The sequence below is a fragment of the Amblyraja radiata genome, chromosome 28 (assembly GCF_010909765.2).
Source record: "Amblyraja radiata isolate CabotCenter1 chromosome 28, sAmbRad1.1.pri, whole genome shotgun sequence".
Taxonomy (NCBI): Eukaryota; Metazoa; Chordata; class Chondrichthyes; order Rajiformes; family Rajidae; genus Amblyraja; species Amblyraja radiata.
The window spans coordinates 11,123,015-11,146,286 of record NC_045983.1 but is presented as its reverse complement, the minus strand read 5'-3'; the positions used below and the strand labels follow the sequence as shown (position 1 = coordinate 11,146,286).

The window sequence follows — 23,272 nt, the reverse complement described above, 5'->3', positions numbered from 1 at the left end:
AACCCGGAAGTGGTGTGCCTCACTCAGTCTCTGCAAGATGGAGGAAGACAGAGGGTCACGTCTCTCTGAGCTCTGAATAACACTGAACACATGTCTACTCAACTGTGAGTCCCCTTAATGTGGTTTGAAAATGAAAATATGGTTGGTTTGAAGTAAAAAGGCACTGCTTGCAAATGGTTGTTTGGGTGCTTTGGCTTGAAGTTAAAAGGCACTGCTTACTGCAAATGGTGGTTTGGGTGCTTTGGCTTGAAGTTAAAAGGCACTACTTACTGCAAATGGTGGGTTGGGTGCTTCGGCTTGAAGTTAAAAGGCACTACCTACTGCAAATGGGTTGGGTGCTTTGGCTTGAAGTTAAAAGGCACTACTTACTGCAAATAGTGGTTTGGGTGCTTTGGCTTGAAGTTAAAAGGCACAACTTACTGCAAATGGTGGGTTGGGTGCTTTGGCTTGAAATTAAAAGGCACTACTTACTGCAAATGGTGGGTTGGGTGCTTTGGCTTGAAGTTGAAAGGCACTACTTACTGCAAATGGTGGGTTGGGTGCTTTGGCTTGAAGTTAAAAGGCACTACTTACTGCAAATGGTGGGTTGGGTGCTTTGGCTTGAAGTTGAAAGGCACTACTTACTGCAAATGGTGGGTTGGGTGCTTTGGCTTGAAGTTAAAAGGCACTACTTACTGCAAATGGTGGGTTGGATGCTTTGGCTTGAAGTTAAAAGGCACTACTTACTGCAAATGGTGGGTTGGGTGCTTTGGCTTGAAGTTAAAAGGCACTACTTACTGCAAATGGTGGGTTGGGTGCTTTGGCTTGAAGTTAAAATGCACTACTTACTGCAAATGGTGGGTTGGGTGCTTTGGCTTGAAGTTGAAAGGCACTACTTACTGCAAATGGTGGTTTGGGTGCTTTGGCTTGAAGTTAAAAGGCACTACTGCAAATGCATTTACTTCCTGTTTGCACTATATATTGATTTTAGATAAAATGCTACCACTTACAGCTGTGATTTTTGGCCATCTTACTCAGCCCCCAGCAGGTGCAGAGAATTCTTCCCATCAATGAAAAATAAAAGTGTTATTAGTGTTTAAAAAATGTTGAAAATCTCTCTCCTGTCAATCACGCCATGAAGGCCACACCTTTTCCGGTGGAAGGGGGAGGGGTTATAAAACCCAGAAGTGTGGTTGTGGCTCAGTCTCTGCATGATGGGGGAGGGAGAGATCACGACTCTGTCTGAGCTGTGAATCAACTGAACACACTGAATGTCTACTGAACTATGAGTTTGGTGTTTTGTGTGGTTTTATGGTGGTTTCACCCTGCATGAAATGGTATGAAGCTGCATTTGAATTTGGAGGCATTGCACCCTGCTTGAAATGGAATGAAACTGCACTTGAATTCGGTGGCCTTGCACCCTGCTTGAAGTGGTTGGAAACTGCACTTGAATTCGGTGGCCTTGCACCCTGCTTGAAGTGGTTGGAAACTGCACTTGAATTTGGTGGCCTTGCACCCTGCTTGAAGTGGAATTTCAAAGAATAGCCACGAGTCAGCTGCCAGCAGATCAGGCTTGAGGGACTGAGCTGCCACCCCAAGAACCCATACCAGCGCTCCAGAAAGCCCCCCACTGGCCACCAATATTGGAATTAGTTAAGAGGTGGAATATTGTGTCGGGGGACCAACCCTCCCATGTGAACATGGGCCCCAACGGGTCCCACTTAGTCTAGCGATATTATATACCTCCAAGATCACCCCTCATCCTCCTATGATGCAAGGAGGAAAGTCCTAGCCTGCTTAACCTCTCCCTATAGCTTAGGCCCCTGAGTCCTGGCAACATCCTGGAAAAACTTCTCTGCACCCTTTCCAGCTGAACATCTTTCCTATAATAGGGTAACAAAAAGGCACTACTTACTGCAACTAACTTTACTCAATACTCAGACTGATGAAGACCAATGTGCTGAAAGACTTCTGGACCACCCTATCTACTGTGACGCAACTTTCAAGGACCTGCACTCCAACATCCCTTTGCTCTTCAACACTTCTCAAAGCCCTACCATTCAATGTGTAGGCCCTGCCCTGGTTTGACTTCCCAAAATGCAACTCCTCCCACTTCTCTGCATTAAATTCCATCAACCATTCTTCAGCCCACCTGCCCCACCGATCAAGATTCTGCTGCAATATTTGACAACTATCTTCACTATCTACAATACCACCCAATTTAGTGATATCTGCAAACTGGCTAATCATGCCTCAACCAAATAATTGATAAACAGAAATGGGCCCTGCACCAAGCCACGCAGGCCTCCAGTTTCAAAAAACAACCCTCCACCATTACCCTCTGCTTCTTTCCACAAAGCCAATTTTCTATCCAGTTGGCTCTCTCCTTGGATCCCATGCTATCTAATCTTCCAGAGCAACCTACCTTGCAGAGCCTTGTCAAATGTCCTGCTGAATTCCATGCATACAGCTCTGCCCACAACCATTTTTTGGACACATCAAAACTCATTAAAATTAATGGGATATGATCTATGTACAAAATAGACTATCCCTAATCAGCCCATGTCCATCTAAATGCATTCTTATCAGAATACTCTAGTAACTTTCCGACCATAGATGTTAGACTCACTGGCCTATAGTTCCCAGGCTTTTCCCTGCAGACCTTCTTAGAGGTCTCACTTGATCCCAGCTGCCTATACATGCCCCATGCTTCCTTATTGTTGACCGGGGCCTCAAATTTCTCTCATCATCCAAGCTTCCTTATACCCATCTGTCTTGTCCTTCACACTAACAGAAACCTGCATGTCCTGGACTCTTCTCAGCAATCTTTTAAAAACATCCCCACAGCGGCGCAATGGTAGAGTTGCTGCCTTACAGCGGTTTCAACGCCAGAGACCCAGGTTTGAACCAGAATATGGATGCTGTCTGTATGGAGCTTGAACGTTCTCCCCATGACTACGTGGGTTTTCTCTGAGATCTTCGATTTCCTCCCACACAGGTTCGTAGGTTGATTGGCTTTGTATAAATGTAAATTGTCCCAAGTGTGTGTAGGATAGTGTTAATATCCTGGTATAGGTGGTCGGTGCAGACTCGGTGGGCCGAAGGGCCTGTTTCTGCTCCACCCATATAGCCTCACTGGACAAATCATCAGTTATGTCATCTGTGACCACTGTTGTGACATCCTTAATCAATAAAGCAACACCCCCTCCTCCTCTATCTCTCCTGAAGCATCTATACCCTAGAACATTAAGCTGTCAGTTTATTAATGTCCCTCTCTTAACCAGGTTTCTGTAATGGCTGCAACATCCCAGTCGCACGTGCAATCTTCACTGAACTTACTGGATTTTGAGAACCATGGGTTTAGCAAGAACAAGGAATAAAGAAAGAACTATAGTAAAAATAAAATGATGAATCCCAGGGACCTGACAATCCACATTGCAGCTTCAGAGATGGCAGCTGTAGGATCGTGAATGCTCTGGCTGTCATCTTCCAAGATTTTATCCGGTTTTTTGCCTCCCCCAGGAGATCACGCGGTTCTTGGGTGGAGAGGGGTGATAGCGGTATAAAGGGGAGGGTAGTGTCTTGTGTCTTGTGTCTACTGTTTGTGGGTAAGTGTGTCTGTTTAGTGTTCAGCCATGAGTGAATGGCGGTGCGGGCTCGACGGACCTGGTGGTCTACTCTCGCACCTACTTTCTATGATTCTATGATTTGAAAGGTTCTGGAATTCTATCTGAATTGGAGGGTAAACAAATGCAACTATTCTAGAAAGGGAGGGAGAGAGAAAAATAGTGAACAATGACCTGTTAATCGAATACCAATGACAAGGAAAACACTAGAATTTCTTCAGTTGGCGGTGCCCAGCCACTTCCATTACACTTTGTGGAGGTACAGGGATCCCTCTAGTTAAAACCTTCATAAGGGCAGCAAAGCTATATGGTACTAGTTGCTCAAATGGAGAATATCTTGTATGTTGGACCTCCCAGGTATTTGCTGAGGAATTAGCCATTTCCCCCTCCACGCCCCCACTAGCTGCTCACATTGGAGAAGTACATGTGTAGGAAGGAACTGCAGATATTGGTTTAAACTGAAGATAGACAAAAAGCTGGAGTAACTCAACGGGTCAGACAGCATCTCTGGATAAAAGGAATAGGTGACGTTTCGGGTCGAGACCCTTCTTCAGACCCGTCTATTCCTTTTCTCCAGAGATGCTGTCTGACCCGCTGAGTTACTCAGGCTTTTTGTGTCTATCCTTGGAGAAGTACATGTTCTGTACTGGATGCAGACAGTTTAACAGTCCAAAATTTGCAAACCCCTTCATGAGGTTAGATTGGTCAAATAGGCCGAGTATTGTATACTAAGTAGCTTGCATACTCTGGCATTTAGAAGGATGAGAGGGAATCTTATTGAAACATAAGATTATTAAGGGCTTGGACACGCTAGACAGGAAACATGTTTTCGAAGCCTATCTCCTTTGCTCCATAGATGGTGCTGCACCCGCTGAGTTTCTCCAGCATTTTTGTGTACCTTCGATTTTCCAGCATCTGCAGTTCCTTCTTGAACAACATGTTTTCGATGTTGGGAGAGTCCAGAACCAGGGGTCACAGTTTAAGAATAAGGGGCAAGCCATTTAGAACAGAGATGAGGAAAAACTTTTTCACACAGAGAGTAGTCAATCTGTGGAATTCTCTACCTCAGAAGACAGTGGAGACCAATGCTCTGGAGGCTTTCAAGAGAGAGTTAGATAGATCTCTTAAAGATAGAGTGAAGGGATATGGGGAGAAGGCAGGAACGGGTTACGGATTGTGGATGATCAACCATGATCACAGTGAATGGCAGTGCTGGCTCGAAGGGCCGAATGGCCTACTTCTGCACCTATTGTCTATTATTAATAACTCTTAGATGTTTGATGATTGGTACAACCCTGGGCAATATAGGCTCCGCAACAGTCCAGCACGAAGCATCTGCAGGGTGAGTTCATTTGAGGAAAAAAAGAAGCAAATGTCAGAAACCATGATCCAAGCACTTAGAACAGCCTCATTTAAAGAGCACCTATTAATACAATATACAATTATAAAAAGAGCTTGGGAGACAAGCTTCATTTCCAGGCTCGGTCATTTTGCTGTGACTATTTACTATGACTGTTTGCTGTGATTCTTAATTCATGGCTTATCACGGGTGCAGGAAGCAAGTACAAGGAGAGGCACCCAAAGATCCCACTCCATATTCATTCCCAAGGGGGGAAACATAAAATGAGGATTAATATCCCACTGGTAATTTTCAGAAAGTGTCCATCTATATTGTTCACAAGGATTTGAAAAACAGGAAGAACTTTCTAACTTGGGCTCTGAAAGTACTAGTTGCTAATACAGATTGTAATTAAGTGACCAAATATATGGACACGTTTCTACCCTCCGCTTATGATGAATGCCGTTATGCGTAGCTTCTGACAAGTTCTGTTCAAGCCCAGAGAGAAGCATTAGTGTCCAGCTGCTGAAGAAATGAATAATGCACAGACAACAGTGGAGATTCAGAGTCCTGTTATTTTATTTTCAATCTGTTTTCAAATTGCACAAAAACAGGACCATTTAATTAATTCTTTATTCTGTACACTCAAAGACAGTGACCTAACACACCACAATATCCAGCAAACGCAAGACCTTAGCACAGGGTTCGAAAGACCGGTTTTGGGGAGTTTATGGTCCCACATCAGCACTGTATTAGCACAACGAGGCCATACATAACCATGGAAGGAGTGAATGATGTAGTAGAAATTTTAAAAACTTCCATGGGTTTAAACAGAGCCGGTATAGATCGGGATGAGCCCACGGTTTAAATCAATGAGTCAGGTGAACCTATTGTATGCCTTAGAAGTAAATTTCCAACTTTCAGGTCATGGTGTTGGTGCACTGTGATTAGTGTTTCTTTTTTGCTCATCAACATCTTACAGGTAAGCAGCCAAGTCCTGTACTCAGTTTAAGAATACAATGAGATTTACTTCCTTTAAATACAGCCCACAAGCTGCTCACACATTTGGGAGATACTACATTGAAGTATTGCCTCATTACATAGAGTGAAAATTAAATTCTTTACAACAGACTTTTGCAGGACAAGAGCTCACACCGACCGAGAGCTTAAATGAAACAACCATTCCCATCCAAAGAGAAAAATCACAATCTAATTACTGTGGAATGTGAGAAACAAGTTAGAGCTGTGATCCAAACACTTAGAACTAGAAAAAAAAAGACTCAAGTCCTTCATGACATACAATATATAAAGAGCTTTACTTCCTCTTCCCCGTTGCGAGACGAAGGGAACCTGGCAGACATTGAGCAGATGGGTAGCTTGCGATTACCTTACATACCATACCCATAAGTGCCAGACTGGGCAAAAGGTTGGGCACCATAACTGTAGCCAAAGGCTGCCTGTGGAGGGACACTTACACTGGGTCCTGCTGTCAACATCAGCTGCGACTGGCCTGTAGAGCGGTGTGGTGGATGGGGGGGTGGGGGGGGGGGGAAGAGAAAGAAAAGAGTTACAGCACTTCTCTCAGTTCAAGCTTTCAGTCTAAACAATAAAACCCATCATTCCTTCCAGTTGGAATTCAATATTTCCACACAAAATGCACAGATTAAAATCAAGTGGGCAAGTGTTTCCATAAAGTACATCAGTGGCCTGTACTCATCCTGGGTTGACTAGCCAGCTAAATCTTTAAGTAGGGTTTGATCAGGAGTGTCAAGTCTTACACTTAGACAAACGTTTGCATTCAAGTTCAGTGTTGCTTTCAATTTATTGAAAAAATCAGTTTGAATCTAAAAGACAGGACAATCACTCTCAAATCATTTAGCTCACAATAATGTACCAACCGTAAACAATGGGTGTCGTCTCTGTGGCCTGCTCTTCCTCTTTCCTCAGAGATTCCGATACGTCCAACTTGTCCACCTAAAAAATCCAAACAATTGTATCACTCATCTCCCAACAGTGACAATTCAACACGAGGAAAAGCCTCAAGAATGCTTATATTTCCAAAACACATGACTGAATGACCATTCAACAGATTGCAGCAAGCAGTGCAAACCCATTTTGTTAACTAGTATTTTCTAAGACTAGTTAAACGAAGCCATGAACACACATTGTTATTGAAGAGCTGAAGGAAAAAATCAAAAGGTGCTAAGCTTATTTGATTTGACGCTTTCAACCAAGTTACTTTTGAACTGGGAACAGATACACAGATATACAAAGATCATTGTCTCTGTACACCAATCAACTACAGCTTTCAGTTAAACACTGAGGATGTGCAAGGTTGTTCAACTTTTCACACAATGCCTAAATAAATCACCAGATTAATTGTTCTTATTACTTAACAAGTGAAGAGTTCAGTAGAAACTATATACAAATAGCCGAGGATACAATTAAATGGAGTATATACTCTTCCCAAAGCAACTTATAGAAAATACACTGAACCCATTTCAAACCCCTTTGGAAGAATCGCAAATCTGGTCATCTTAAAACAAACCGTTGAGGTAGTGGAGAAAGTTTACAAAGACCACACAGAAATGGTGAAGAATGAACAAACTGGCTGAAGTCAAAGGGTGACCTGGGAGGTCCAAGGCCTACATTTTGTACAGAGGAGCTCAATGGGCCAATATAGATACCAAGAAATCCAACTGGGCATTTTAGAAGAAACATAGTAGCTAAAGAAAACTTAAAATAGGAGCTAAAGAGCACGAGAGAAATTAACGATGGCTTAACAAGGAAAAGTGATAGTGGTTTGATTGGAGTACAACTACTAGCCAAATGGCCTGTTTGTGCAATATCTCATGGAATTATCTCATGTAAGCAATAACCATTAAAGCAGATCCTATTGAAGTCCAACACTCCAGTGGATGGGAGTGACTCAGCACGGCAGTAAAAACCAGTTCATTTGTATGAACTCGTAATCTTAGCTACATTATCTTAGCTACATTAGTTATGAAGCAAAAGCAATTTAGGTTGGCTCCAATCACAAACTATATCGATGAATTGTAAAATTTTATCTAAAGTTTACATTATGCCTTCTTCAAATGTAGCAGCAGGCACCGTGTCTGGACAAAAATCAAAATGGATTGTAAAAGATCCAAGCAAAATTCTTCCTCTCAGCAGCCACTAGCATCTGCAGATTTTTAATATGGGCAGTTGTTGTACACCAGCTACACAATCAGAGAAGGCCCTTGGTCCAATGGCAGGGAGCTCCAAGACAATGTGATCTGGCTCTGTTGCACTCTCAAACACAAGCACATACAGACCACTCAAATATACTCCAACACCTGCCACCTCCTTTTGTATTGAGAATTCCAAAGATTCGCTGGCCTCTGGTTAAAGGTTTTTAACTTTGCAATACTCATCATGGACTGGAATTGTAGCTATCTTTGTTATACATTTAGAAGAGAAAACTGAAGACTGGATTCAGAGTACTGAAAGGAATTTAGGCAAGGCAATAATAAAGCTACAAGGCTATGAAAATACTTGTAAACTTGACTTTGGTCCTAACCAAGATAAACAAAGCCGATCTGCAAAAGGAAACCAAAGGGTTTTGTAGTGGCAGTTGTGTCACTGTTCACATTTCTGCCCATCAAGCCTGACACAACTTTACAGCACACAGTAAAACTCAATCTATGCAAGATACATTGAGAATTTTTAAACTCCACAGACTTTCAGAACCACTGAAAACACAGCTGGGGGACAGATGTGGCATTGCTATTTTCAAAGCAGCAAAATCAACAGTGAACAAGAGGAAATCAGATGCCATTGTGGGTAAAACCAGACCTAGATCTTGAAGCATTTGATAAGTACAAAAATGTTACAAGATCAGGGGCAGTCATTTAACAGAGGTGTATAGCAGGTTTACAAAAGGTGGCAAGTATTTAATTCTTTACCTTGGACTGCAAGGATGCTGTATTTTGGGGGGCATTTAAAGAGAAAATTGATAAATTAAAATCAGGGAATTGAGAGAGGTGGGGAACTGACAAGGACATGGTTGATTACTGAACAACAGACGGCTCAAAAGGGTTAAGTAGACTAATGCACAAATTCCCTTTTATTCAAGGATTTGTGCATGGGGATACCTTGCCATTGGAGGATTAAAGGGAAGTGAAGGTAATAGTATGGAGTGGTTGCTCAGGGAAGGCTGGCTGTAGAAATAAAGTGGCATGTAATTGGCTGACTATTGCAACTGAAAGGGGTGTGTGCAGGGTTTATCATCAGAGTCCAATTTGCTTTTTTAACAGCATCTTCATAAATGAGGGTCAGGAGTTAAGTACAAATTTACAGATGGTATAACATTCAATGGCAGCAAATTCCAAAGAATTCATAAGAGTTACAGAATGGTTTGAATGTATTGGGAAGTGGGCACCAAATGAAAAATAAACATTTGATAGTGACAACAATTCTGCAAAGGGACCACAACTTAAAGGAAAATTAGACACTGGAACTCAATGCTGGCTCTAACAAAGGCTGGAATATAGTAAAACATCACTGTTGATCCAAAGTGGCAAACTCATCTTGCTACTTATTTTCACTAGCAACTTGCTTGGTGCCCAGTTCTTCTGTCACCAGCGGCTGCAGGATTTTTGTGCCAGATCGAGTTGAAATACAAAGAATAGGAATGTTTTCATTTAGTTTGAAGAGCTGATAGAGGCACAATGGGTCAAAAGGCCTTGAGCATTATTCCACCACCCTTCATTGTTACTGGCTGCTAAAAGACTGATCATCACCCGGCGACCTTGCATCACCCGGCGTGGCTTTAATGGCCGCGGGACAATCGCCATCGCCAGCCGGGGTCTTTGACTTTGACATCGGGGGGGGGGGGGGGGGGGGGGGGGGGGGGGGGGGAGTGCAGCGGAGAGATAAGTATTTTTGCCTTCCATCACAGCAATGTGATGGATGTTTGTGTAAATTGGGTTGTATCTCGGGTCTTTTGTTTTGTAATGTATGGCTACAGAAACCTCATTTCGTTTGGACCTCAAGGGGTCCAAATGACAAATAAATTGTATTGTATTGTATCACATTTAGAGAACACTAGTTACAAAAAAATTGAAATGTTTTGTCACAATTAACACATGCTTGCAATGCTCAATGAGATTAATCCCCACTCAGAGAAGCAAAGGTTGTGAGAAGTTTCCAAATTCTGTGTTGCTTGTACACCACACAAGTGTTTGATTCTTCAATGTCCCAACAAGCCACCCAGTTCATAATGCAATAAGTTCCCACTGATGGGCTGCTGATGGCTTTGCTGTGTTTCAAGAGCTCAAAACTCTGAATTCTTGTCGAGCTCTGTTGAATTCTTGTTCATGTTGACAAGAGGCAGCTTGAGGGATGAACTTGAAACTACACTGCAGCAAGGAGCCATTTACCCTCATCTTAAAAATGGTATAAACAGCTCAAGTCCAACTGCAAAAATTAAATGGATAGTGAAAATCTTGGACACCCGGTTGCTGACTACTGCATGCAAATTTTTCATCCATTGAATGGTCTCCCAACCCCATGCTTGTTAATGAAAACAGGTGTTACTGTATTAGTCAGAGGTATGCAGAGAAATTAAACAGGGCAGATCAAGAACAAGCTGTAATAAATCAAGTTAGTGGCACGGATAAATGGGTCTGCTCTGCCAGTCTAAACAAATGGGATCTTCTATGAAAGCTGTTAGTTGAACTTGTCTACCTACAGTAATCTACTTGCATTAATTTCTATCAAAAAGCTGTTAATAGTGCAAGTGGGCAGTTTGATACGAAATCAAGCAACTCCAGATTAATGAGGGACCCCAGTTCATGGAGGGAGTTTAGTGGTGAAGACAGAAGTGATTTTGCAGCCATATTCAAAATTTCACCTGCGAGGTTCTCAGGGTTAGATTAATGAGATGTACAGTACAGAAATAGGCCCTCCAGTCTAACGTCCATATCAAATACAATACCAATCTCTGCTCTTCCCATTTGCCTGCATTAGCATCATCGAGTACAAACCAAATGTCTTCTAAACATTATAATTATATCTGCCTCCATTGCCACCTCAGGCATCTTGTACCAAATGACCACCAACCTCTGGATAAACTTCACTCCTCTCCTCTCACTTGAACCTATGTCCTCTAGTTTTAGACTTTCCTGCCTGGAGAAAAGATTTGCCCCTCAATCTTTAAGCCTCCAAAGTCATCTATCAGCCAATGTTCCAATGGAAACAAACCCAGCCTATTCAATCTATCTATCCATATAACTAAAATCTTTCATACCAGCCAACATCATTCCTGGCCAATCTCTTCTGCACTCCATTGCTACCATATCTTCCTGCATGTGATAACCGGAAGTGTACACAGTTGTTCACATATAGCCTAACCACTGCCACTTGCTTGGTTGATAGCTTGATTGCTAAATTGCGTTGAGAAATTTACACACGCCATTATTAAAGTAGTTTTGAGCTAAACACAAACTTGCGAAAACAGATGCTTAGAGACCAGTGTGATCTTCGTAACTAAACATCCCATCAGGATCACAGACAAGGAAACACTAATAAACAGTATTCAAGTTATCCACTCCAAAGCACATATTGCTTTCTATGTAAAATGTGTTCAGTTTCAACATTGGTTTCTGTATCAGATCTGTTTATCAATCTAAAGAAACCTTGGCAGCTCTTCAGCCAAACATTTAACCAAGTGTCTCCTCCCTTTTTGTTTGCAGTCAACTATTTTGTTAGTTTCAAAATGAAAGTGGTTAGATAATGGAGACTAGTATGAAAGTATCTCAGTGCAGCTGTTCCTCCACATTCTCATTGAAACGTTGAAAGTCATTGTGCGATCTCGTTCCAATCGGTCACTAAATTGCATTGGATTTTCCAAGTAGGAATAACCTACCGACCCGAAATTTGGAGCACAAGAAAGAATACACCATGCACAAGGAAATGTTCACTGCCACCCGAGTACATCACGTGACATGTGGTAGTGCATATGGAATCATTCTCAATGTTATAAACCTGTCTTGAACAAATTTAGTTTCATGCCAAAATGCATCACCTTAGAAAGCTTAGGACACCTTCCATCCTTCCTGCATTAACTGGATACATTACGTAGAACTGAATACCTAGTAAATGATGCACAAGACTAGTTTTAAACTGATCTGCATGAAAAACTTAATTGAAAATTCTTTACATACCCCTTGTTAATAGCAGTTAGAAAAAAATGCAAAGGCTTTTCCACAATCCTTTTATTAAAAAATTGACATTTGTGTGTGCATGAAAAAGAGGCAATCGTACTGAGGCAAAACAAAAAGATGGACCAGAGATGGTTTGCCAAACAGGCTCTTCAAAAGCACACATGCAGCCAGACAGCAATGCTTTATGGCCACAAAGGTGACCTTGTGAACAAGAGTTGCACATGCTTGAGTTTTAAAGAAACACTGCAGTTCAGTTACCCATTTTTCACACACACAGTAGCTGGGAGGGAGGGGGGGAGGCAAGAAGTGCTGATCAATGGCTGTACCTAGAACCACTGAGGATATTTGTCCCCGGGTCCATGTGAAAATTCACCTGTGGAATCAGCACAAAACTAACATTTGATGGGAATTTGGTGCTACTATTTGAAAGTATCCTTGTAAATTGCATTTATTCTTGCCTTAAAAATTTGGCCAAAGTCCATTTCAATCCATGGACTATTAGTTACACAGCACGTGGGGCAGGTTCCATTATAAAATCTTCAGTGTCTTGTATCTGTCGCATAATTGACTAGAATTAGCTCAATCCTCTGAGACATGAATGTTTGCATTTTAATATTCTCACATTTAAACTTTGCCTTAGGGTTTTACACTAGAATGTGAAAACAAGTCCAGTTTCAAGACAGAGGTTGGGAACCAGTCACCATATGGTCACCTACGATCTCCTACCAGTGACTATTAGGACACTAGGGGTCCTCACTGAACTACTTCAATAGCTCTGCTTGAAAAGGAGTTGCAGTGGATATAGTGGAATTTTAAAAAGCAGTGTAAGATGGGAAGGAAACATAGCATGCAGAGTTCCTGTGTCTCCAGAACTAAGATGGAAAATGAGTCAACTTTCACCTTGTTCTTTATTTCATCAACCTGCAAGGAAATTCAGAGGGTAGCGGCTTAGAATCCAAACTCCATGTCCAGCACATATAGCAGAAGGGAAAAAAAGCAAAATAGCAAAAAGAACAACTCACAATGAAAGGTAAAAAGGAAGACAGGGGAAGGAAGAGAAAACAGTAAAGAGGAGCATTTTAGTGTACCACAAAACATCAGAAGGACACCAACTGTACAGATGAATACCAGTAGAATAAAACTGATCTGGCCAGATGTGATTGAATCAATACAATTGAAAGTTAGAGCAAAATCTGCAATGTCATGCCTTTACCATAGAAGATTATAGACCAACCAGGAACTCTCTAAACTAACCATTTCCCTAGCCATCTAACATCCAGTTCATACACTAAAGTAGCATGGGGTATTAAGAATTAATTTGCTTAACTTGGAACAGAAATTATATAGTTCAACATCCTATGTAGGAAAATGAGTGATTTAGTCCCAAAGCAGTTAATTATCTGCAAAAGGCCAATTGTATTGTGGTTCTGACCTACCAAATGTGGTGTAAAATGCACCACGTAGCTAAATGAACTGGTTTTCAAACCCACTTTTATCATACCATTCATCTGCATGCAAAATAAAACTGCTTACAAGTATAGCAAAATCTTAAGACATAGCAAGGATCCATTTCTGCACAGGAATGCAAGGTTGCTAGAGTAACTGCGGGAAGGATATAAGAACTGGATAAAATGCTGCGGTGGCCGACAATTCCAGCAGCCCACCAGAAAATACTATTCAAATTTACACTGCTCAAAGTTTAGCTGCAGTATAGCAAAATCAATCCAGAGTATCAACTCCATACCAAGGTTGAGATGATTTACATTTGGTAGTAGCCAAACAATGCTTGAGGCAGCCCACAATATTATCCTCCCCATTGGATAAGCTAAAGGGTATACAGTGGCTTGCAAAAGTATTCATACCCCTTGAACTTTTCCACATTTTGTCACGTTACAACCACAAACGTAAATGTATTTTATTGGGATTTTATGTGATAGACCAACACAAAGTGGCGCATAATTGTGAAGTGGAAGGAAAATTATACATGGATTTCAAATATTTTTACAAATAAAAAACTGAAAAGTGTGGCGTGCAAAAGTATTCAGCCCCCTTTACTCTGATACCCCTAAATAAAATCCAGTGCAACCAATTGCCTTCAGAAGTCACCTAATTAGTAAATAGAGTCCACTTGTGTGTAATCTAATCTCAGTATAAACACAGCTGTTCTGTGAAGGCCTCAGAGGTTTGTTAGAGAACATTAGTGAACAAACAGCATCATGAAGCCCAAGGAACACACAGACAGGTCAGGGATAAAGTTGTGGAGAAGTTTAAAGCAGGGTTAGGTTATTAAAAAAATCCCAAGCTTTGAACATCTCACGGAGCACTGTTCAATCCATCATCCGAAAATGGAAAGAGTATGGCACAACTGCAAACCTACCAAGACATGGCCGTCCACCTAAACTGACAGGCCGGGCAAGGAGAGCATTGATCAGAGAAGCAGCCAAGAGGCCCATGGTAACTCTGGAGGAGCTGCAGAGATCCACAGCTCAGGTGGGAGAATCTGTCCACAGGACAACTATTAGTCGTGCACTGCACAAATCGGGTCTTTATGGAAGAGTAGCAAGTAGAAAGCCATTGTTGATAAAAAGCCATAAGAAGTCCCGTTTGCAGTTTGCCACAAGCCATGTGGGGGACACAGCAAACATGCGGAGGAAGGTGCTCTGGTCGGATGAGACCAAAATTGAAGTTTTTGGCCTAAATGCAAAACGCTATGTGTGGCGGAACACTAACACTGCACATCACCCTGAACACACCATCCCCACTGTGAAACATGGTGGTGGCAGCATCATGCTGTGGGAATGCTTTTCTTCAGCAGGGACAGGGAAGCTGGTCAGAGTTGATGGGAAGATGGATGGAGCCAAATACTGGGCAATCTTGGAAGAAAACCTGTTAGAGTCTGCAAAAGACTTGAGACTGGGGCGGAGGTTCACCTTCCAGCAGGACAACGACCCTAAACATACAGCCAGAGCTACAATGGAATGGTTTAGATCAAAGCATATTCATGTGTTAGAATGGCCCAGTCAAAGTCCAGACCTAAATCCAATTGAAAATCTCTGGCAAGACTTGAAAATTGCTGTTCACAGACGCTCTCCATCCAATCTGACTGAGCTTGAGCTATTTTGCAAAGAAGAATGGGCAAAAATTTCAGTCTCTAGATGTGCAAAGCTGGTAGAGACATACCCCAAAAGACTTCCAGCTGCAATTGCAGCAAAAGGTGGTTCTACAAAGTATTGACTCAGGGGGGCTGAATACTTTTGCACGCCACACTTTTCCGTTTTTTATTTGTAAAAAAATTTGAAAACCATGTATCATTTTCCTTCCACTTCACAATTATGCACCACTTTGTGTTGGTCTATCACATAAAATCCCAATAAAATACATTTACGTTTGTGGTTGTAACGTGACAAAATGTGGAAAAGTTCAAGGGGTATGAATACTTTTGCAAGCCACTGTTGGTTAGGTCCCCAGCTTGTAAGATTTTAATTTGTACCAACTAAACACAGCTGTATATTCAGAATTCACAAGAAATCTGGTCAAGTCAATATATAAAAACAAAGTTCAAAACAAATTGAGCACACCTGAATGGCAAGTAGGAAGAACAGTGGAACTTTGCAGCAAACTTTGGGTCCTGGTAGCTTGTTCCATGAGCTAACATTATTGGTCAGTTGTTGAATGTACCAAGTGGGTGTCCACAGTAACCATGGTCAAATAGCACTCACTGACAGCACCATTACAACATTGGGACTAGTCTAATGATAACCAGCTCAAATAGTTGAATAACAACTTTGCAGCAAAGGGGAAAATAGAGGGGACAGAATTTAAATTATACAAACCTTCACTGCAGTCAAAGAAACAAATCATTGGAAGTTAGTGGATATTTCTAGCCAAAACATATTTATATTATGCTAAAATTAAGCACTTCAATTAAAGACTTCTGTAATTAACCCCTGCTTCAGGGATAATCCGGCTTTTCCATTAGGCTCCAAATAACTTGCAATATATTTGGCGCAAGGGCCAGTCATCTGATGCTGCCCCACGTCTAGCCTGAACGATGGAAATTGGCTGTCAGCCAATCTTCCTAAACTTGCCTTCAGTACAGGGAATGAAAACAGGATGAGATAGCAGTGCTCAAATGTGGCACAAATCACAAGGTTTTACAGGCTCAATTGACACTGCTTTTATTCAGCTGGCTGACTTTGCCAATATTTCAGCACCAAAGTCTCATAAACAAAATCTCAGCAATTTTACATCATGTCCCAGTCAATTAGGAGCGACTTACCACTTAAATCGTGCCACCGGGTAGTACCTATGTTGAAGCTATTTGATTAATTACATAATGTAATACCCAACACAATCTGTGATCAGGCCACTCATCCTTAAGGTCAGTTTACTGATCACTTACCTTTGAGAGATATTCCCTCATCACCTGGATAAAGTACGGCATGGAGAATTCCATGATGTTGTGCCTCCAGGATAACTCGAGCACAACATCTGGCCTCAGCAGGTCATAACACGTGAAGAGACAGGAAGCAAAGCACTCATTCTTTCCATCTTCCAGGAACCATTGCAGCAGCTCCTCGGCCAGTTCCGTATCCTTCGACTCCGATGCATATTGCATAGCATCCTGAAACAGAGCAAAGCCGGTCTTTGATTTGAAGAAATATGACATATACATGACCACGCCAATGTACATGGACTGGTTTCCAAAGTCATCCAACATCCAAATACCTGCAAGATCTGCAAATGTTTACATACAGCAATTTGTACAATGAGTATGATACCCACTCCTACAGAAAGCAAAGCCGATAGGCTAGTTTTCATGAATAGGATATTGCTCATGTACATTCTTGTCAGAGCCACCTGGCTTCCGAATATCTTTTAGACAATAGAATTGGCCTTCTCCAAAACTGTTCAACATACGCTTCTTGGGTTTGCCAAATTATCCAGCCCCCCCATAAATTATATTCTACCGTTCCATTCACTGTATGAAGATCCAATTCTTGCTGTCAATTGAAAAGTTTCATTGATAGATTTGTAAATAGAAGCCCAGTGATTAGCCAGTTAATGCATTATTTGATGTAAAGTTCAAAATGATAACTTTAGAACCAACAATTTAACAGCAAGCACAAGCAAAGCTACATTACACGTTTAAACCTCCAAGGTCCATTAGATTTCAGGTTCCAAGTTGTGAACAGTTTTCTTTGATTATTCTGCACGCCAGCAGCCTTGGAATCAGATACATACGGCGCAAAAATGCACTTTGGCCCAACGCGTCAGCGTTCCTATCCATGTAATTGTCCAAGTGCCTTTTAAATGTTACTAGACCAGGTGCGGACCTGTTGGGCCCGTCCCCCTAGGCAATATTCCAGCACTGACCCATAGCCCACAACTGCACAGGCGCGGCTGACCGTTGTGACGCGAGTCACGCCAACCCTCCCCCAGCTGCACAGGCGCCAACGGCAAGTGGGAGCGCGATTGTGACATTTATAAAGTTAAAAATGGTAATAACCTGTAAAATAAGATAAATGTGAACGCATCTCACTCTCCCTCTTCAGTCCCCTATTCCCCTCCTCCATAATCCTCCCTCTCCTCACCCTCCTCTGCTTCCTCCCCTCACCCATCCCCCCTCCATCACCTTACCATCCCCCTTCCTACCCCTATACTCCTTCATTCCCCAGCACTCCCTCCCCCTCCTCTTCACCCTCCCTCTTTTTTCCCCTCTCCTCCTCCCTCACCTACCCTCAATCACTCACCCCATCCCTCCATAACCCCTCTCCCCTCCCTACCCCCCTCCTCTCCCTCTGTCCCCCTGCTCCCCCACACCTCACCTCCCCCCCTATCCCCACCCCCACACTCCCTCCTCACCTCCCCCACTGCCCTTCTCTCCCTCTATCCCCCACTCTCCCTCCTCACTTCCCCCACTTCCCCCTCCCTCCCCACCCCCCTCTCGCTTCCCCCACTCACCTCCCCTTATCCCACACCCCCTCAATGAAAAGTGTGATGTTTTTTAAATGAAACATATCCCATCCCCTGCAATGAAAACCGCAAAGTTTATTTTAATGAAGCCTCCCCCATTCCCCGCCCCCACAATGAAAATCGTGATTTAAAAAAAATAAAAATAAAAATCTCAATGAAAATTGTGCTTTCTTTAAAATAACCTAAACACAATGTTAGCTGGCAATGAAAACTGAAGAATTTGATTAAAACAGAGTTTTTTTAAAGAATAAAATCAATGTAAATGAAAATTACGATTTTTTAATGTATTATGTAAATAAAATTCAGGGTCCTATTGTGACGGGTAGGGTAAGTGGAAAGTGTTTTTTTTGTAATGTTCAAAATGTGAATAACTTGTAAAATATACCATCAATCTGAACGAAACTTGGCTATTGCACACCCCAGAACAATGGTGAGTAAGGTGGGCCAAAAATTGTAGCGCTATCGTATACCGTTTTGGCTGTGTTTCAGGAAATCACTCCCGAATATATATATATACACTGTATTTCTCGGCAATGATGACGCTATTTTTTACCCTAAAATAAGGCCCGAAAATTTACCTGCGTCTTGGAGGCCGAAGGTTAGATTGTTAGCCAAGAAATATACAGTTGGCTATCCCTCAGTACAGCGGCTGTAAAAGGACAGCACCGCTGGGGGGGGGAGGGGGCGGGAAAGTTCCTTCTACAGCGTGTGGGGAGTCTGGCCCAGGTCAGCACGGCTGGGCCACCAGGGATAAAGTTGCGGGGAGGGCAGGAGCGTTGAGAAGGAGGGGGTCGGGGATCATGCCAGAAACTCACTCAGTAGCTCGGGTGGCTGCGAGCAGCCGCCGGGACTGGACAGTTAGACCCGGGGCTCGCAGACGACCTTAGAATTGCAGCTAGTCCCGGGGCAGGCGACCTGGGAACTAAAGCTATTCCCGGGGCAGGCGACCTGGGAACTGCAGCTAGTCCCGGGGACGCGAGGGATCTGGGAACTGCAGCTAGTCCCGGGGCATGCAGGCGATCTGGAAACTGCAGAAAACTAATTGAAAAACATGTGAAAACTATTGTATTATTAGTATGTATTATTACTAGTTACTAATTACTAATTTAGTTAGTATGTATTATTACCTCCATCTATGGCAATAGATGTGGCCCGCCATCCGCTCACAAACATGGGTCCTGGACCCTATGCAAAAAAGGTTGCTGACCCCTGGACTAAACCAAACCCTTGATCCTGTCCCGCCAGCCTTTTTTCAAAATTTAGCAACTCATTTACACTAACTTAATCCAACTTAATTCTCTCCGTATTATCAACCAATTACCCCCAGATTCTCACTCGCGCACCTGCACACTAAACATAATTTACAGTGGCCATTTAACCTGCTTGGCTGTGGGATATGAGGGGAAAACCAGAGAACCCAGAGTCACGGGGAAAACACACAAACTCTACAGTTAATACCAGAGATCAAGATTTAACCCAGGTCTTTGGTGCAGTGAGGCAACAACTCTACCGGCTGCATCACTATATCACCCTTCAGAATTTACTATTTTCTCACAAATCCAAATCACAAGTTCTTACTTTGTATAGGCGGTCTTTCTTGCACAGCTCCACACTCTGCTTCCAGCGATTGTTGCCTTTGAAGAGATAAGCACCAATTCGACGGAATTCAATCAGCTCGTGCTTCTCAAGCCGTTGAGCGAGGGAAATGTTATCAAAGTTGTCGTACGCATCTATGGATGTGCGCAGAGCCTGAGCAAATAGAAATATTATCTGGTTATAGAAACTTTAAAAAAGCTTCCATTTCATACATGAAGTACTGTTGGACACTTCAAGAGTTACTAGTTAACCTCACCCACAACACACTTGGTTTGAAAATCTGTGTCACCAATTCCATCCAACAACTTTCCAGATTATAAGAACAATCTACTTGCTTCATTCACTTAATATCTGGCTAAATAAAATTCCAAGTACTTGGTTCAAGACCTTCCATTCCCCAGTTTAACTCGCCTGGTAGTCTTCCTCTTGGATGAAGAGATTGTTCAGCGATTCATTCACCGACTTGTTGTTGTTGCTTTGTACAGAACGTAGGTAGGGTTTCACAAGATTCAATTGTTTAACCTGAAGAGACAAATTAAAAAGCATTTGCAACCTCCTTTTGATTAATAGGTTTTACAAATTACCAGCCAACCCTCTAAAGTAAGCCAAATTTGACATGGTGGGAACCACAGAGGGTGGCAAGTGAATGGAATGAACTTCCAGAGGCACAATTACAATGTTAAAAAGCTATTTGAACAGTTACATGGATTAAAACAGTTCAGGGGATATATGGGATAAATGTAGACAAACACGACTAGCTTGGATAGACATGCCTACTTTAATCAGTATGGTCAAGTTGGGCCAAAGGGCCTGTTTCTTGCTATATGATTGTGCATATCAAAATAAAAATACCTTGTTTTTCTAAATAGATCCTCTGTGGAACATTGTTTTGGAATCATTGCAAGGAGATATAATCAGGGAACACGATCTGTGCCAGTGTCACCTTGTCCAGCAACACCAGGTGTTTTTACTCAAATTCAAGGATAACTGCAGCTAACATTGTTAAACCAGCATCTGCGTCAGTACTGCAGCAGGAAACAACTAAGAAAGCTCAAATAGCCAAGGCAGACCAGCAGGTCCATTCCAACTACCAACCATTAACAGATATCAACTGGGCGGATAGCTGGTTTCGCTTTCAGTATTTTTTTTTTCAATTTTAGTGATCTTCGCTAGGAGTATCATTGAACAACCAACTTATATGCCTTTCCCCATAAATCTCAGCTGGTTTGAGACATGCTTAGAGCAGTACTAAATAGAAGAACCTGCAGGAAGTACCTTAGTGAAGTAGTTCACAGCACGCGTGTGGTCCAGACGAGGTGACAACACCATGAGCAGGTCATTCAGTAAAAGAGGCTTAAATTCCAAGTAGAACTGTGTTGCTTTGTAATACAGCTCCACATTGGCCACCTGGAAAGATAGTCAAAATATCTATATTACTAAAAGTCTGTTCTTGACCGGTTTTGGCGATCTGTGCTGCGATTTCCGAGAGAACGCCATGACCTACGGCCATCATTTTTGGCCACCTCGCTCAGAGCCCCCCTCCGCCGCATGTGTGCCGAGGATTTTTCCAGTCGATGAAAAATTAGAGAGATATTAATGATTTTACAAAATTCCCCATTCTCTCTGCTGCCCCCACTGGCGGCAGGGGGGGGGGACTATGAAACCAGGAAGTGGTGTGCCTCATTCAGTCTCTTCAAGATGGAGGAAGGCAGAGGGTCACGTTTCTCCGAGCTGTGAATAACACTGAACACATGTCCACAACTGAGTAAGTACCCTTAATGTGGTTTGAAAATGAAAATATGGTTAAAGTTAAAAAAAGCACTGCCTGCAAATGGTTGTTTGGGGGGTTTGGGTTGAAATAAAAAGGCACTCTCTCTCTCTCCCCGCCACTCCTTTCCTCCCCCCCCCCCCCCTCTCCTCTTTACCCCCCCTCCCCTCCCCCCCCTCTCCTCTTTACCCCCCCTCCCCTCCCCCTCCCCCCTCTATTTCTCCCCTTCCCCCACCGTCCCTCCCCTAAGCCCCCCTCTCTCTTTCTCCCCTCTTTTTCTCCCCCTCAATCCCCTGCCCCACCGTCCCTCCCCTAAACCCCCCTCCCCTCCACACACCCCTACCCCCTTCCCTCCAACCTCCTTACCTCTCCCTCCCCCCCTCTCTCTCTCCTCTCCTCCACCCCCACCTTTCCCCCCTCTTCTCCTTCTCTCCACCCCCTCTCCCTCTTGCCCTCTCTCTGTGTCCTCGTGCTCTGCCCTCTCCTCTCTGCCCAAACTCTCTGCCCCTCCCCCCCCCCCCCCCCCCCCTCTCTAGATGTGACTGCAAGTTGGGGGCTATGCGTCAGTAGATCGGGTGGTTATGGGGTAAAAGGAGCAAATTAATAATCTTAATATAATATCAAGGGCAGTAATTAGCGTGAGTGCGGGGGCAGGGGATAGTTAGTGTGTGTGACGCTGCATGCCGCCTCCCCCCCCCACAACCGCACGTTGGGGGAACAGACCCAACGGGTCTGCATTTGGTCTAGTATAAAATTAAAAGCAGCAGGTTTCCAGCCAATATTCCCAACAACTACAAGAAGATATTGGGAGGTTTATACACTTCACCTCCATGAATGCACTGCAAGTTCTTTTGCTCTGTATCCCCATTGCAAACTAGTAATTAGTACTGAGTGTTGCAGATAACAAACTGCTGCATTTTGAATATTACCTATTCCACATCCAACCCCTGATGGATCTTAATGTTTGATTAACTCAAATTGAAGAAATTTCTCAATCACAGGAAAGTAGTTTTAGTGTCATCCAGTGGATTGAAATGGTATTAAAAATGTTCCATTCTTTACTGCAGAAGATTTTACAAAGCATTGTATTTTCAGACAAAATGTAAGAAATTATAGTAAAGTCAGTATTTTCCTTATTTTACACAGCTTAAAACCATTACATTCATTGGACCACGAGGCAGCAGATATTCAGTCAGATCAAATTTCTTTACGCCTAGGGCAGCACAGTGGCACAGCTGCTACCTCACGGCACTAGAGACTTGGGTTCAATCCTGACCCAGGTGCTGTCTGTGTGAAGTTTGCACGTTCTCCCTGTGACTGCGTAGGTCTCCTCCGGTTCCATCCCACATCCCAAAGTCATCCGGGTTTGTCGGTTAATTGGTCTGTAAATTGCCTCGAGTGTGTAGGGAGTGGTTGAGAAAGTGGGAATAATAACTAGAGAGAGCTGGTGATCGACGGTCAGCATGGACTCGGTGGGCCTGTTTCCATGCTGTATGTCTAAAACTAGGAAAAAGAATATGCCACCCGTCCAGGATCAGAGAATGGGTAGAGAATTGTCCATTGAAGACTACCTTTGTGATGATGTCCTTGAACTGTCCCTCCTTCCATGCATCTGTTGGGTGATTCATCATTGTAATAATGGCGTTGTCATACTCTTCATACTTGTCATACAGGAAGACTAGTTCAGCCCAAAGGTGAGCCTGCTCTGCAGCTCTCAGCACCTGTACAGGTACACATGGTTAGTAAATGTTTGAACACACAATGCATTTTTTTTTTTTAA

At 42.9% G+C, this 23,272-nt stretch overlaps 1 protein-coding gene across 4 annotated transcripts in view; it reads right to left on the bottom strand.

Moving 5' to 3' along the window:
• Positions 1-5,501: 5,501 nt before the first annotated feature.
• cltc (clathrin heavy chain) overlaps positions 5,502-23,272 on the bottom strand; it is an 82,381-nt gene continuing 64,610 nt past the window's right edge. For 2 of the 4 annotated variants that reach the window (XM_033045771.1, XM_033045773.1), the window contains 7 exons: positions 23,064-23,213; positions 21,000-21,131; positions 20,136-20,246; positions 19,707-19,877; positions 16,555-16,776; positions 6,843-6,918; positions 5,502-6,454 (listed from right to left, as the gene is read on the bottom strand). In XM_033045771.1, the coding sequence (XP_032901662.1) occupies positions 6,333-6,454; positions 6,843-6,918; positions 16,555-16,776; positions 19,707-19,877; positions 20,136-20,246; positions 21,000-21,131; positions 23,064-23,213 (984 nt within the window). In that variant the 3' untranslated portion in view covers positions 5,502-6,332. The remainder of the gene's footprint in view (positions 6,455-6,842; positions 6,919-16,554; positions 16,777-19,706; positions 19,878-20,135; positions 20,247-20,999; positions 21,132-23,063; positions 23,214-23,272) is intronic. The other 2 variants (XM_033045774.1, XM_033045775.1) reach the window with 1 other exon arrangement.